The sequence below is a fragment of the Manduca sexta genome, chromosome 22 (assembly GCF_014839805.1).
Source record: "Manduca sexta isolate Smith_Timp_Sample1 chromosome 22, JHU_Msex_v1.0, whole genome shotgun sequence".
Classification (NCBI taxonomy): domain Eukaryota; kingdom Metazoa; phylum Arthropoda; class Insecta; order Lepidoptera; family Sphingidae; genus Manduca; species Manduca sexta.
This window is the reverse complement of record NC_051136.1, coordinates 12,452,240-12,468,648: the sequence shown is the minus strand read 5'-3', so window position 1 is coordinate 12,468,648 and position 16,409 is coordinate 12,452,240. Positions and strand designations below refer to the sequence as shown.

Here is a 16,409-nt window from a genome sequence, read left to right as displayed (position 1 = left end):
CATAAAAGTAAAATTGAAAACCTACCAACAAAGAAATATCTTTCCAAGAATAAATATACATTGTACGTTGAACAAACTGAGTTATGTGATTCAAGACGATTGAAAGCTTAAATCCAATATTCAAATCACGTTTTGGGAACATTGATTGATATTAGACTTCGCACGGCTATATTAAGTTATAAGGAATAATGTATGGATAAGAATTGTTCATTTGTTTTTAGAATTTATTTAGAAGATAGAACCATATAGATCATTGATACCCAAAAAGATCCAGGACCCTAGTGGTCTACGGGACATTCGACGGGGTCTACCATGGCGTGATCAAAAAATTGGGGTATAGAATTCGTAGGGGTTCAAGAAATTTATCTGGTTTTGATATTAAAGAGCTAAAATGTTTGCATGACATCATCTATCAATCTAGGCAGATAATATTTTAAGAAGCTTAGGGATTGTTACACGTAAAAACTTGCAAATTCTGGGAAATATGGTAGAAATTTTGCTGCAGGGTGGAACTAGAAAATCTGGGTAATATGTTAGAAATTTGCTGCTGGGTGTCCATCAGCACTAGCAAAATTTTGAAAGTGGTCTGTGAGAAAAATAAGTCTGGGAACCTCTGATGTAGACGCATATTGGATATTATGTTCAGTATAAATAGAAGGCTTGAATGGAGTATCATTAATGTATTAAAGAATAGCAACATATTGGTGACTTGCAACAGCGTTTACTATGGCAAGTGAGATTCCGCACATCACGCTTTTATTCTCGAAGGCGACAACTAGCCGAAGAGCAATTATGGCACTCACTTTTTGCCATGTGTTTCGACCCATGATGTGATAGAGGCGAGCCTGTATAAATTCCAGACTCCGGGCTGAGACGTAGCAAAAAAAAAACCAAAATCATTGACGACTCGGAATTCGAATGTGGGATCGCGGAGTGAAATTTTCGCACGTTCAAATACCCTCTTTAATACGATCTGTAATACAATGTGGATTAGATTCTTAAGTGTTCGCGTCTATATTTAGCTCTAATACAATATCAATTCAAATGGTTATGTCAGGTGTGTCGAATTTAGCTTTTGCGTGATATATAAACATGAAACAGAATTGGTTATTGAATACAAATAGCTGTATATATTAAAGATGTTATGTTATTTATGTATCAGGCTATTTTGGAGTCAAAATGATTATATATTATAATCTCTATGGGTTAAATTGTGACGATATCTTATTTTGGATGTTAATATCAGAAGAGAGGCTCGTTTGCCGAATGGTGGATCAATACAAAATATATTAAAATCAAAGTGTCTTTAAACTTAGTCCGACGGGATGAAATTTATTTTTATTCATCTGCTTGATTGACTGACTTTTCATTAGTTGCTTGAAGTTTTGTTTTCTTCTTAAGACCATGTGTACTGTATCTAAAAATAGAATAGAATCTAAATATATGGAAGTTTAGTTCCTTATTGTAGAGCTCGTACCATCGTCGCTAGATATATATCTTACTGTTCAGTGTTTATACTTATTCCTAAGAACGAATAGTCAAAACTATACTCTATGAACAGATTTTATCATAACATAGTGTTATTCTATGGCAGCTATCCAATTATATACTGAACGTGTGCTCGTATCTAGCTAAAAATCAGAAATGATATATATTTTTTGTTACAGACAACAGAACAAAAGGATGGCCACTAGTCGACTCACCTCTACCTACAGCCTTTTACACACTAGCTTACCTATTCATAGTATGGATTGGACCTAAGCTCATGAAAAACAGAAGACCTTTCAAGCTGACATGGCTTCTAGTACCTTATAATTTAGCTATGGCAGCCTTAAATGCGTACATAGCTGTGAGGCTACTAACAGCGTCGTTCAGACTTAGATATAGTTATATATGTGAACCGTGTAGGCAGAAGTACGATCCAGATGAGTTACAGGTATGTACTTTTTGTATTGGAACTGCAAGCTATTTTGTATTGTGTGTTGTGTGTATTAAGATATTATTTTTGTGTAAACGCATACGCTTACACACGGTGAAAAGAGAAGACGGGACATATCCCATCTTCTCTTTTCACCTGATTTTTTCCATTCATATGTGGGTCGGAGCAAAAATATAGAGCAGTGTTTCCCAACCTTTTTAGGCCATGCCCTACATTAACATTTCTAAAATTTTTATGCACCCCATACATAATTTTTAAACTTTAAAAATTGTTTTGTTCCCTTAAGAAATATAAATGATAAGTTTTAGGAAGAAATCACTATGAAAACAAATCATCGTAAGTAAAATTTCAAAACATATAATGAAAAACTGAAAATTCCGTTTAAATTGCCCCCTTTAACTATCAAATTGCCTCCCCTGTGGGGCGTGGGCCCCACGTTGGGAAACACTGCTATATAGTATTGCAGCAAGCATTTGACTTGTTTCCTAGACCAGGGATGCTACAAAAATCATTCGTAGATGATAATTTTAAAGACACAATGTGTGCGTACTGGCACTTTATTGATTGATAATTATTATATGTCGTAGAACTGTTGGTGCGACATATTGACATCTATGATAGGAATAACGCAGTGAATTCGTCACGAGATTCGCCAATCTGATGTTTGCTCTTGTGTTCCTACTCGATTAAAAGTACTATCTCTCGACAGAATGATTTTATATCTTATTTATTGAGGTTTATCGTTCATTTCTGAATAACCATCCCCAATTTGTAGGTCAATGATGTTCTTAAAGTTTACGTACTAAATAACAAATCAAACAAGGGAACATCTTTAGGGATTCTTCGATATTCCCTTTCAATAGACTTTACCTTAAATAAACAATGGTCTCAGACCTTGAGTACAGCCTTAGTTTTACTAACAATACCATTTTGAGTTTCTTGACACAATGAACGTAAATGGACTTACAAAACTTGACGGTGTATTCGTAAACACTTTGAAATTGCGGAGGTTTCTGAGAATTTTAATGCTTACCCGAGATTATATTTACTTGAAAGAGGACTGCTTTTTATCGTTTCTTTAGCCTAGTATAGTGTTTTTGTACTTTTAAACCGACCTGCTGCTAAGAATCTTTTTTCAATTTTCTTCAACTCAAGTTTAAAAAAGACCGGGATAACTACTTTAAAATAACCAATTTTAAATTTGACTACGATCTAGGTACCAGGTAAAGCAATAAGTCTTTATCTAGAAATTTAGTAGAAGACAAACCTTACGCACAATTTTTGCTACAGATAGCAGATGCAGTGTGGTGGTACTACTTCTCCAAGCTGCTGGAGTTTTGCGACACTTTCTTCTTCATCTTGAGGAAGAAGGACGAGCAGCTCACATTCCTGCACGTCTACCATCACTCCACCATGTTCTCCTTCTGGTGGATCGGTATCAAATGGGTACCAAGTGGATCTAGTAAGCAAATCTAAAATTTTTTTATACTTCATTTTGAAATGACAGTAGCTTCAAATATTGAGGATCCAATCATTTAATAGTAGTGCAACTCACTAACTTACAACGCATTATTCCAGTATTAAATAATATAATTATCAATAGACGTGAGAGAGCATTGAGCCCAGGACTATTTACAAAATGTAGATAATAATATATAAATGAAAATAATTTAACACAAAATTGTCATAACTTTTCTCATTCATTGATATTTGTATAATTTCACAAAATTGTATGATATTGAATATTTGAATAGTTAAATGTTTCGTTGAAAAACATCGATGTTATTATATGCGTGGGACAATCTGGAGTTTAAATAAAACAATTTCGTTTTACAAATATAAGGCTGGAGTTGAAATAACATACGTAATACCAATATGAGGCTATATGTGTGGTGTTCAATTACGTTAGTTGTAAATTCGGTGCCGTATAATAGAATGCATAGCGAGAAAAGTGAACAAGTATGTGGGGGCTAAGGGTCCATCTAACACGATTCCTACCGGCTTTCCTTTGTTAACATATCAAACACATACTATAAATGACAATTATATAGTAAAAATAGTCAATATGCAATTATTGATCTTTTCTAACTGCAACAATGGCTATGTTAAATTATTCAGACAGATAAAAACACGATAATATTGTCTAAAATATATCGTTTAGCGATCAAGTAAAAAGCAAACGAAAGGTTAATTAAAAATTTAATTTTACAAAATCAACAGTCATTTTTTAATTGGAAACGATATTTTATTAGTACAACATTCATGATTTAGTGTATAGTAAACAATTAGAGGTGAATTTGTTGATTTTAGGATCAGAAATAATTTACCAGATAATTATAGCGGCTATTAACTACGGATTATTTTAAAATAATTAACTAGGGAGATAATTCTGACCAAAAATAATTTTGGCTGGGTTTTTCCAACTTAAAAATTACTTAGTCTCGTCGGAGTCAGGAAGTTGGTGACGTGATACCCCCATGCCTCGGAAAGTACACAAAGCCTTTGGTCATGTGTATAATTTTGATTCGATGTCGGATTGCCATCTCACCATACTATGTGAGTGAAGGAACAGAGACTGCACCAGTACACACACACACAGTACAAAGGCACACAGTCTTGGACACTATAATATCTTCTGCATACCTGGCTGATCTCCGTCAAGGTTGGCCGCCGTGGTCGAAATTTGGTTAGGAGGGTTTCATTCATTCATTCATAACGAAATAATTTTGTTCCAGCTTTCCTTCCCGCCATGGTAAATAGTGGTATCCACGTGCTAATGTACACTTACTACGGCCTGTCAGTCTTCGGCCCCGCTGTCAGCAAATACCTCTGGTGGAAGAAATACCTCACCATCATGCAACTGGTGAGTAGGTTAAAAAGAAATAATATTATATTGTAGGTGATGGTTTATAGAATCAAATATTTTTCAGAATGGACACTGATATAAAGTCTTCATCACACTTTGTTACTATAGAGAGTTCACAGACGTCGGCAGTGATGTTTTAGTATTTTTTAACAGTTTCTTATCATACATTTAAAAAAGTCGGCTAACAGTGGGTTCGTCAGAATTATGATATATATCCTAATCGGAGTAGTCGTGGTTATTTTTAATTGGGTTTAAATGAAATTTAAGTTAGTTTTCTGGATCTCGTCGTTAATTAAAAAAACATTGTACGTACATATTTAGAATACCAAAAATGCTTTTTGCTTCTTTTCGTGCTGATAAAACTATTCTTATAATATTTTATCTTTTTTGAAAATCATAAGTTTAGTTACACGAAATTTCATTTCCCATAATACAAAAATCAATGTGACTAGTCAATTATAATCCCTCTCAGTAGTAGAGGAGACCCGTGCCCAGCAGTGGGACGGTCTATAAACAGGGCTGATATTTATATTATTATATAATTCAATTATCTTAAGACATTCGTGTGCGAGATATCGCATGATAAAATGTCTAATGGATATTAACACTTACAAGAATCTATGCCACTTTAGTTGTATCGACCGCGTCTCGGCGACTGCTTCATCAGCAATATCGCAAAGCATCCAAATTGTCCATAAAATGTCAGCATTTTCTGAAACTACAAATTAAGTAGTGGCCGCTTCATTAATTCTTATCTTCTACGCATTTTTTTTTAATCTTATTTATGTGATTGACAAAAGTCTTGACTGTTTTTTTATTTTGTAAGCTCATTTTGTTTATTTATTTTGGGATTTAATCTTTTTGTTAAATCAACAATACTAATATGTCGACATGAAATATGGCAAAGTAACCCTGACACCTGTGGTAAGAGAAGTGGAATCGAATAGAACGTCGACTGACGAGAGATTATTACCCCTCGGCAGTCGACACAATTATGCCGGCTTGCTAAAACCGGATACATATAGGCTGATTACGGAACGCGACACACTTGAGTGGGCCACTATGGCAGGTAATTCAGGCCTGTGAATCACAGCAGCTTGGGTCATTATACTGTGATATTTTTTTTCTATATCATAAACCATCTATCTAATGGAAAATTGCCTTTCGTTTGAACAACTCAATTTTCTCCAACGACGCGGAAACCAATTTAGTAGTGATATAATAATTTCAAATTGAGCTTTCGCTCGCTCGTAAGCAGTTAAAATGGGGAAATTCTAATTAAAGCACAACCTGTTTTTAATATTATGATATTAAATTAAGAAACATTCAGTCGAGTGATTTATATATTGATGGTATACATATACAGGCTAAAACCTATGTATATATTGATTTTATTGAAGTTACAGAAAAAATTAAAACAGTAACAGCAATTGAAGATGAACTATTATTATTATGTTAAAGAAAGTTTAGTACACTACATAAGAAAAATAAATTGGTTCCTGATAAAAAAGGTTGAACGCTTTTTTTATTTCTTGGCATATTCACTGTAAAGATTACTGATTAAATCATGAATCCTGGATTTTAATTACCGATTCATTTTTAAATACGGAGCATAAAGATCAACTAAAGTGATGAGCCTTCATGAATAGGACATGAAATAGGGAATCACCATCACATATTATTAAGATGGTAGACTTCTTTAGCCAGCTCAAGGTTTATTTATAATATTAAATAATAATATCATTCCGTCCGCAGATCCAGTTCACATGCGCTTTGATCCTCGGAGTGAACGGCATCAGGACCGGCTGCGAGTTCCCCTTGTGGATGCATTACGTCCTCATCTTCTACATGATCTCCTTCATTATACTCTTCGGCAATTTCTACATGAAGGCGTATATTGCTAAGGTAAGCAGGAAGTATAACTAATTTGAAACACTCAAACAAAATGGTAATTCAAGAAGGAATAAATGCTACTTATTATCTAATATATTATACATTTCTTTTAAATCCAAATAAGTTTTATATGCGCATATGCATTTTGTCGCTATAAATTTGTTTCACAATTTAAAATAATTCCATAAAAAAATTAAGAAAAGGTACATGTGTAATGAATTTTGAGAGCTTTCTTTTTGTGGCCGGTTAAAATCTACACAAATTCGTATCTTGCAAGTGTTCTTCCCTATCTGTTTTTCGAGTTCTTATATCTGACAGTAAATTACTGTTCTTATATTACAAGACACATCTTTTTCGTCTCTTTTAAGTTATTTATTTTATATAGATTTTATTATAATCCAGCTTTGTTTTCCTTGCCAGCTATTATTTTCTTTATACAGATGAGCGTCAATGGCTGTTCTACTTCTAAAATTGTTAATATTATTAAGTAAAATCATAATAACACTGACCTTAAAAAAATAAATACATTATGTTCTCCAAAATCATAGCCGATTCCCGGGATTACGTAAAACGAATTTTCTAAACCTAGGCAATAATAAATAAGTTATAAAGATTTGAAATTTGGTGGAAGGTATAGCGGTTAAATAACAGTAATAGCAGACTGTGACGTCACCGTATGTCACCACCCATAATGCTGTATGCGTCAGAATAAGATAGCACGATAACCTCACCACGCCCCGACTTATGCTCAAAACAATAATTCAAATATGAATAAATTTATTTAAAAAAAAAATCCACCTATTCAGTTCCTGATTTCACGTAAGAAATGCTTTAGTATCATTTTCTGTTACATATAAAAAAAATTACATAATCATGCATATGAGACTACCTTATTTCCAAATTCTGGGTCTCAAATTTATCACAATTAAACAAATATTTTCCGATCACACGAAAAATTATCTCGTTTATTCAAGCCTAGAAGCCCGAAGAATATCGTTTCACGCCCAAACCATTGATCATCGCTACAGCTGTAGAGTAATATGAACCCAAACAAATCACTTTTAGAAGACTTATGACTTCAAATTTTACGTGAAAAAGTATAAAATATATAATTCAATACATGTGATATATTAACCTCGTATATCACACGACGAGCATCGACCGCTATATCGCTTTTTGCATATGACTGAAATAGATGCAAGATTATTAATAATCTAGCTTACTCGTAACACAGTTTGGTGTTAACGGAGTTTTTTTTTTGTATGTTACTGAAGTGAGTGAAAGATTATTAATAATGTATATTATTTGGACGCAAATTTAACTGATCAAGTCCATTGGTATTACTTTTGTAGAGCAAGGTAAAAAAACAAAATAATGTAAAGTCGAGTTGTTACTTTCCGATAACATTTTAATTATTTTATGAAACAATTGGCAGGCTGTTAAAGAAATATTGTATATCTGTGATTTAGTGAGAGCAAACAATTCGATTATTTCTGCCTTTGGAATTATGGAACACTGACTTTTACAAAGAACGCGAAATAATAGACGTTTACGCGTTTGTAAAGAGACATATTTTTACGTAAAGTATTGCTTTGTCCTTTCCGAAACAAAGAATAAGAATTCACCCTATGATTGCGTTTGATGTCGAGAGAAGCCGAAACCCTACATATGAGATTGGGTACGGTACCCGAATAATATTGTTCTAACAATGGGTCACGAATTGATTTTTCATCAATGTCCAACGCAATGGCATTCGATATGAATCTTTGGTCTCTGTTAATAATATTTCCAGCCTATTATAATTAATTAATAATTTGTCAATTAGCTTTAACATTATTTTTTCTACTTCTTTCTTTCACATGTTTGCCATGTTGAATAATTTTGGTATAATGTCGGTTTTTTTGGCTTATTCGACATAATCTTTTTATATTGAAATATACACACGACTTTAATTTTTTTTTTATTATTTTCATCATCATCACCATAATTTCAGCCGGAAATCGTCCACTGCTGGACATAGGTCTCCGCCATTGAGCGCCATAGGAACCGGTTCTGGGCCGCCCTCATCCATCGGACTCCGGCGATCCAGGTCGGCGGTCCATCTCGTAGGGGGCCTGCTAGCCAAATTATTATAATAAATAACTTTTTCAATGCTATATATATTTGAAACGAGAGTTTTTCTATCGAAAAATTCGTGAAGGTCACTTTTCCTATAATCGTGAATTCCTATCACCAGACAGGTATTCTGGACGTGTTAGAATTCTTCCAATATTGGAACCATTTGGGTGATATGTTAGTGTCGTTACTCCGTTTCCCTTTGTCCTACATTTCCAATTTATGCGCATTTGTTTCAATATTGGATATGAAATCAGACGCAGAATGTTTGAATTCATTTGGCGTGGAATCCGTAGATGATTGAATTTCTCTTGTAAGTTATTGTAAAAACGTAATACAATAGAAATGGTTTTATTGTATTACAATAATAATTAGGGTTCTGGATTACCAGCTAAACGTAAATTATTATAGATTAATTAATATTGTTTTTATATTCGATATGACGAGGCTCGCCCTCTATTACATCATGGGACGGAACGCACTTGGCGAAAAGTGGGTGCCCTGGTTGCGCCTCTGCCTACACCTTCGGAGATAAATGCGTGATGATGTGTGTGCGTGTCTGTGTGTGTGTAAATTCCTTTTCGATTTTCTAACAATACCACGTATACCTATATAACTTCAAGAATCTTATTTATTTTCTCACTATGTTTTAAACACAAAATAGGTACAAAAATATAATAAGTATACCTTTAGGAATTTTTAATTAATTTTAAATTAAAATTTCCTTTAAATGGACCAACAGTGATCAAGCAATATTTCTTCAATTGTATATTTTATAATATATTTATCTCGTTGAATTTTTTTCACTATAAGATATCATGATTTAGACGACGGTTAAAAGATCCAAATTCTTTCTTTGATCAATACATACTCGCTTCTGTCATTAACCTTTGCAGTATCTGAATAAGAAATGTGCAAACTCGCGTTTCTTTCAACTCACGGCCTTTCTGCACAAGATAAATCTTGGAGATTAATCATGCTGACTTTTCGAGACAGATGGACAAATCTAGCTTTCTTATATTGTTTTGGTTAGGATCATTAACACTAAACAAATAGTTTAGTCACAGAAATATCTAGTGTATTTATTTTGCTAATTATAGACTTGGTCTTTTTAGTAAACGAAATTAATGATATGATTAAATCAAAAACTAAATGATGTCTAAATACGAAATTACGACTTCGATGAAAAATAAAATGTGATCAATTTATTTTATACTTTCCTCATAGATTAGAAAATTAATACATTGTAAATAACAATGTATAAATTATGTTGTTTCATTACCCATTATGATGAAGGAACATAGTAAAGTATGATGACAAATGAATTGCAGTTATATTAATAAAGACTTATTTTAAATGAATACTCCGTGAAAAGCCCTTCCCGCTGCAAAAATCCCTCAAACGCCAGCGCCATCTAACCTAAAAATCTGATTCATTATCCATAATTTCCCATGGGATCAAATAATCGGGAGCAAAAGTATTTTATGTGTTAATCCAAGACATCGTCTACCTTTATGCCAAATTTCATCGCGATCCGTTAAGCTGTGTCTGCATTTACTTCTAACAAACATCCAAACATCTAAACAGTTTGACAAATCACAACAACAGATACACCTTCAAATATGCGGAATCACACAATTGTATACTAAAAACTATTTTAAAGCTCATGGTTTAAGAGAAAATGGCATTTTGAGGTCAGTTATCTTCAACCTCGGATGCAGTGACAGCATTACAAGTGTTACGCGCCTCTTGTGCAATAGTTCCGAGTGAAAGCGCGCTGTATTACAAGTTCCATTATGTCATGACCATTACTTTCTTGTGTACTCTGCAAAAAATACCACCATGTACGCAAATCCGGATTTTTTGTGACATTTGTACGGCGAAAGTTTTCGTTGGGGTTTCGACTTTGGTTATTGTTTTAAGTGGTAGTTTAGTAAATAACGCTATCCTAAGCCAATGACATCTGTGGAACGGTAGAGAAAATGTTGTAGTTAGTTTCAAATATCAACCTCAAACAATTTAGTAACTAATACCGCCTTGAACCGAACACTAATATAAGCATTGACGTATATTATATAGATACGAACGTCCATATGCTTGTCATTGTTCTGAGGTCCATATAAACTATTTGTTCATAATGTGAACTAAAATAGCAACCAAATCGTCACTGTCATAATCTGTTTATTCACTTAAATAACAAATAATTTTACTTAAGTATTTCACAAATATTTTTTATTCACATCCTAGTTCGCACTTCGTTTTTATATTATGAGCGCCATTCCGTACACAGCCACAAGCATCATATCCATATTGACACCATACTAAAATCAGTTTGAATGGATGACAGTTCCATTCAGTTGAACACAGTGAATGTTCGCAACGCCAAATTTAGGATATATATATCGATGAATATAAGTCTTATGCCCACAACACTAAGACCCAACTAATCACGTCTATAAAAAGACATTTCTTTTGGTATGGTATCGAAATCGGTGCTTCCCGATTCAAAGGACATCGTCTGAGCAACAGAATATTTCAATTGGATTGTGCCTGATTTTGTTTTCGAGCTGGCATTGTGACGTAAGTGTATACATCAGTTTTATAAGAACAGTTTTTTTATTGTTCTTTTTATCCTGTTATGGGGCCCCATTTTAAACACGTTTCAACCTAATATTCCTTTTATTTGTGATATAAAAACAAAAGGTACAGCCCTAAATAACAATTTTCTTGGAAAGAAGAAGTTGTAAATTTTAAATATACTTTGCCTTTTAGGGAAATGATATATATTGGTGAAATTGAAATTATTGGACAGTCAGCCACAAAAGTAGGTAAACAAATTCAAAATTTCAAATCGCCTTATTACTTTTGTATCCGCATCCAAAATTAAAATTCAAAGATTACTTTAAATAATACAAAAAAAAAAAACATATTGCAATTCAAGTTATCGTGTAGTTTTAATTCAGCTACTTTTGTGGTCTTTGGTCCTGCGCCTGATCTCTCTCCGGTCATGTCGGAATGCCGTTTCACCGGACTATGAGAGTGAAGGAACAGAGTGCATCCGTATATTGCGCACACATTTGTGCACTATATCCCCTGCGTACTTGGCTGATTTTCATTGAAGTAGGCCACCGTGGGCCAAATTCGGTTAGGAAGGAATTATTATACGTTTTATTTCTATTATTTCAAATGACCTTTTTTATGATCGTAACTCTGTTCGTAAAATGTTCTTTATTTCTTACCATTTAAAGTTGTTATTCCTTGTTACAGGGCAGCAAATGTATGGAGGTGCGGTACGGACAATGCTTAGACGACGAAAACACAATGGCGAAGAGGAAGTTAAAGGACAATTAATAAATACTCTAATACTTAATTTATTGTAAGCATAAGGTATATAGGTGCTCTCTAAAATAGGCTTTGTACACATGCATAATAAATTGTAAGATTATTTCGTTGTTTCCTTCATACTTTAGATAATAAGATCACCTATATCAGGGATGGCAAAACAAAGGCATATGGCCTATTTGGGTGTGGAACGGACTGCCAAGACGAATGTCCGCAGGTTAAAATCCCAAGGGCGCACACCTCTGATTTTTCTAAAATCATGACATGTGTATTCTTTGTGAATTATCGCTTACTTTAACGGTGAAGGAAAACATCGTGAGGAAACCTTGCACATCTGAGAAGTTCTCTATAGAAATTTCAAAGGTGTGTGAAGTCTACCAATCCGCACTATGCCAGCGTGGTGGACTAAGGCCTAATCCCTCTCAGTAGTAGAGGAGGCCCGTGCTCTGCAGTGGGCAAGTATATAATACAGGGCTGATATTATTAGTATTATTATTAAAACAAAGGCATGCGTAAGAATGGTAGCACGTGACAAAATAATTCGGGCACGCGAGGAATATGTCAAACATTGTATATGTATCTTTCTTTGGATTTCACTTCACTTAACGTGAGGTACAATCAAGACACTGTGCCGAGCCTCGATTACAAAGACGAATAAATACATAGATGTGTTATAAAAAGTCGCTTATAAGGGGCAATGAGATAGATAAAACCGGGCCTGAATGGCACGTTACAGATTATATATTTTATCTATTATATACATTACATATATAAAAATTAAACCCTATTTCCCTTGGTTCCCACACCATCACGCGTGAACGGCTGGACTATTTTTTTTGTTGTGTTTGTTATTGTCAGTAGAAGGATCATATGAAAGAAAAAATTAAGGAAGTTGAGCGGAACGTTAGAAAGTTTAAGAAAAGTTAATTTTAGCGATTGACAGAATGCGCGCTGCAAATTCATAGTTGACAGGACATCGTATTTTATATTATTTTATTTCCATATATATTATAATTCTCTTTGACATCGTCTGACGGGTCGACTAGTTTTTAATAAATATTGACACGATAAACATTAAAGGTTCGCCATCCCTAACGTATTTAATCTATTGGTTGCAAATAAAGATCATGGACCAATTTGTCTTGGATTTGAATCTCAGGTAAGACGTGTTTACTTGTATTTTTCTAATATTATTTGAATAAATGAATGAATGATGAATGATAACACTTTATTGTGAACACCGAATACAACATAAAGTAATTACATTTATGCATATTAGTACCTATGTGTAGTATAGAGTTTCCTTTCAGAAAATTACACCTTTCTCCACTGAGCGTCAGGTAGGTAACATGGCGTAAAAAATAGTTTTAGCAACATGCGTGAAACATTGTGTTGACTCCACATTGAATTTGGTTAAGGGAAGATGCTAATAATATTTATTACAATCTAATATTAAAATAAACATAACGATTATGAGTAACATGTCGTAATAAAATAGTTTCAGAAACAAGCGTGAAACATCGCTTTGACCCGACAATGAATTTGGTTAAGGTGACACAATGATAATATTTGTTATAATCTAATATTAAAAATACCAAACGAAAGCTATTTAAAGCTGAAAATATTACGAATGAAATAAACATTCATAATAAATCAAGAATCATAATTGTCCAAAAGAAAAGTTCATACCTAGTAAAATATTCAACAGCAGTAATAGGTACCTATATATTCTTGACACTCCTATCTTTATTATAAAACTAGTTGACTCGACAGACGTTGTCCCGTCTTAACTATGAATTTGCAACGCGCATTCTGTCAATTGCTGACAGTTATTTCAAACAATTGACTGTTACATAAAATTAATATTTTCATTAAGTTTTCTTAAATTTTCTAATTTTCCGTGCCATTTTTTGATTTTTTTCTTTCATAAGAACCTTCTCCTGACAATAACAAACACAACAAAAAAAATATTATGAAATCGGTCCAGCCGTTCACACGTGTTGGCGTGACCAAGGGAAATAGAGATTCATTTTTATATATATAGATGTAAACGTGAATAACATCCCGAAATTTTTAAAATGTTATACCTACTCAAATATTTTAATGTTGCCGCAAACTCCAGAAAGTTTCCACTAAATTAAGGTTTAATTAAAATGAAGCTTAGGACAGATTAATACTCCGCCATTTTGTAAAGCTCGTTTATATTCTCGCTTCTCGCCATGTTGGAAATAGAATCACTTAGTTTTTCTTCATTTACTAGAGTACTAGAGAGATCATCCTTAAGGTTTTTCATAGAAAATGTCAACCAGCATAAGACTAGGTTTTCGTTCTCATACTTGATATTCTATTAGGCACCTTATTTTGATAAAGATTAAAGTTTAAATTTAAGAAAAATTACTACTATTTTCTAGTATGCTATTAAGTTACGCCGGTTCCAGATCATGAACTAAGCTCGTTTTGAATTATTCCGCTACTTTTGTGGCTGACTGTACAAAGTGCCTACAGTATAAATGGGGCATAGGTAGGTAGGTAGATATGTTACATTTAGTATTTAGTAGTACTACTGTCGCTATATAGCGAGTAAAACAAGTATCTTGTTTAATATTTATTTATTTATCGATTTATTTAAAACATATGACAATATGTTTAAAGTACGAATTACAAATAACCAATAAAACATATAGGTAGCGATACATTTTCATACTTTAAAATACATATAACCTCCTTTTTTAAAGTCACTTAAAAGTAAACATAAACAAATTCGACAAAACACAGCAATATTTTTTTATCCAGCCGTAATGAATATCCACTAAACCATTGCGTCTCTCCACGGTCCACAAATATATCAGGTTCTACTGGTTGCAGTGGCGAAGCGTCCATACAAGCCGATTCCCACCGGCTTCCCTTTTAGGTTTTCGGTGATACTAAACAATATATTTAGTAGGTAAATTTAAATTTAAAACATATCAGACAATGAACAATAATTATAATAGCTTAAATTATTAATTAATGATAACTTAATAATGACATCTATCGGCCATTAACCCGATGTTTATTAAATTTAATCGATTTCGATTACTTATTCTAAATAACATTAGATGGCGCACCTTGTATTTAGTTCCCCAAAAATTCCGTTACCAAAGTGAAATTGTGACGCCACAGGCGCAAGGTAACCCGCTGTCAAGCGGCTTAATGTCGTAGCATGTTTTTTAATATAGATGGCAGCACTTTCTATGACTTTCTATGCCAGTATTTGTCGAAATCGCGCGGAAGATATGGGCAAAGGTAACCCGCGCTAGTTCGGCTTCACGTTAACCGACTTTGTATAGTTGTCGCTTTTTACGTCCTTGAAACGTCATAATTTATTATGCTACCAAGTTGCGGTGTTTGTAAATTGTCATATTCATTTTATTTTTTGATAGTTCTGTGATATTTAGTTACCAGCGCTTTATTTAGAAACTACAAATAAAATTGTATTATAATGGAAATAACTAACTACTTTGTGTAACTAACTACTTCAGATAATGTCTACCTTTACGAAGTATATTATTAGTATGTGATTTCACATATTAGTATTGAGATGGTTAAATATTTGAAGAAGATCTGAAAGTTTTTGATTTCAGACACAAAATAAGAAGAAAATAAATATTATATTTTACCGAATTTTATATATCACCACGATACAAGCAAAAGTTAACCAATAACCTTTCTTGATTATAATTTAAATTGATAATTATATATGTTTATCATGTAGGTAGACTTAAACAGTTGGTCTGTTTGGCGATCGTGATACCTATTTCTATTACATTTACAGTTTTATTTTGAAAATAAACAGATACTTTTAGGTAGGTAGTGTGGTTATTATCTTAATACTTACTTTTGTTGCTGTTATAATAAATTAATAGGTAAGTACTTATATTTGTGATTAATGGAAGGAGAATTATTTACGTTTATTGTTCGATTTTATGGATGTTTCAATTATTTACGCATAATAGGTAATTTAGTAGGCATGTCAATGTTTGTCGATTTATATTCAAGACTAATTCGTTGTCTTCGTTTTTGTTTTCCAATAAATTGTCCCGATATCTTAACTGAAGCCAATTTTTTTTACACCGGGTTACCTTTTGAAAAATTTCACCCTTCGCCACTGACTGGTTGTATATTATACAATGACTTATCGGAACATGATTTAATTGTAGTCACGTATATAGTGGTTGCTATCCAACCAGACCCAAAAAAGAACCCAATTTCACC

The 16,409-nt window shown here is 33.2% G+C and overlaps 1 protein-coding gene across 1 annotated transcript in view; it reads left to right on the top strand.

Annotated features, from left to right (window-relative positions):
- LOC115449531 (elongation of very long chain fatty acids protein 4) overlaps nucleotides 1–12,258 on the top strand; it is a 31,152-nt gene extending 18,894 nt beyond the window's left edge. The window contains exons 3-7 of the mRNA XM_030177377.2: nucleotides 1,668–1,936; nucleotides 3,230–3,401; nucleotides 4,675–4,802; nucleotides 6,561–6,710; nucleotides 12,081–12,258. Coding sequence (XP_030033237.1) covers nucleotides 1,668–1,936; nucleotides 3,230–3,401; nucleotides 4,675–4,802; nucleotides 6,561–6,710; nucleotides 12,081–12,164 — 803 coding nt within the window. The 3' untranslated portion in view covers nucleotides 12,165–12,258. The remainder of the gene's footprint in view (nucleotides 1–1,667; nucleotides 1,937–3,229; nucleotides 3,402–4,674; nucleotides 4,803–6,560; nucleotides 6,711–12,080) is intronic.
- Nucleotides 12,259–16,409: the final 4,151 nt, after the last annotated feature.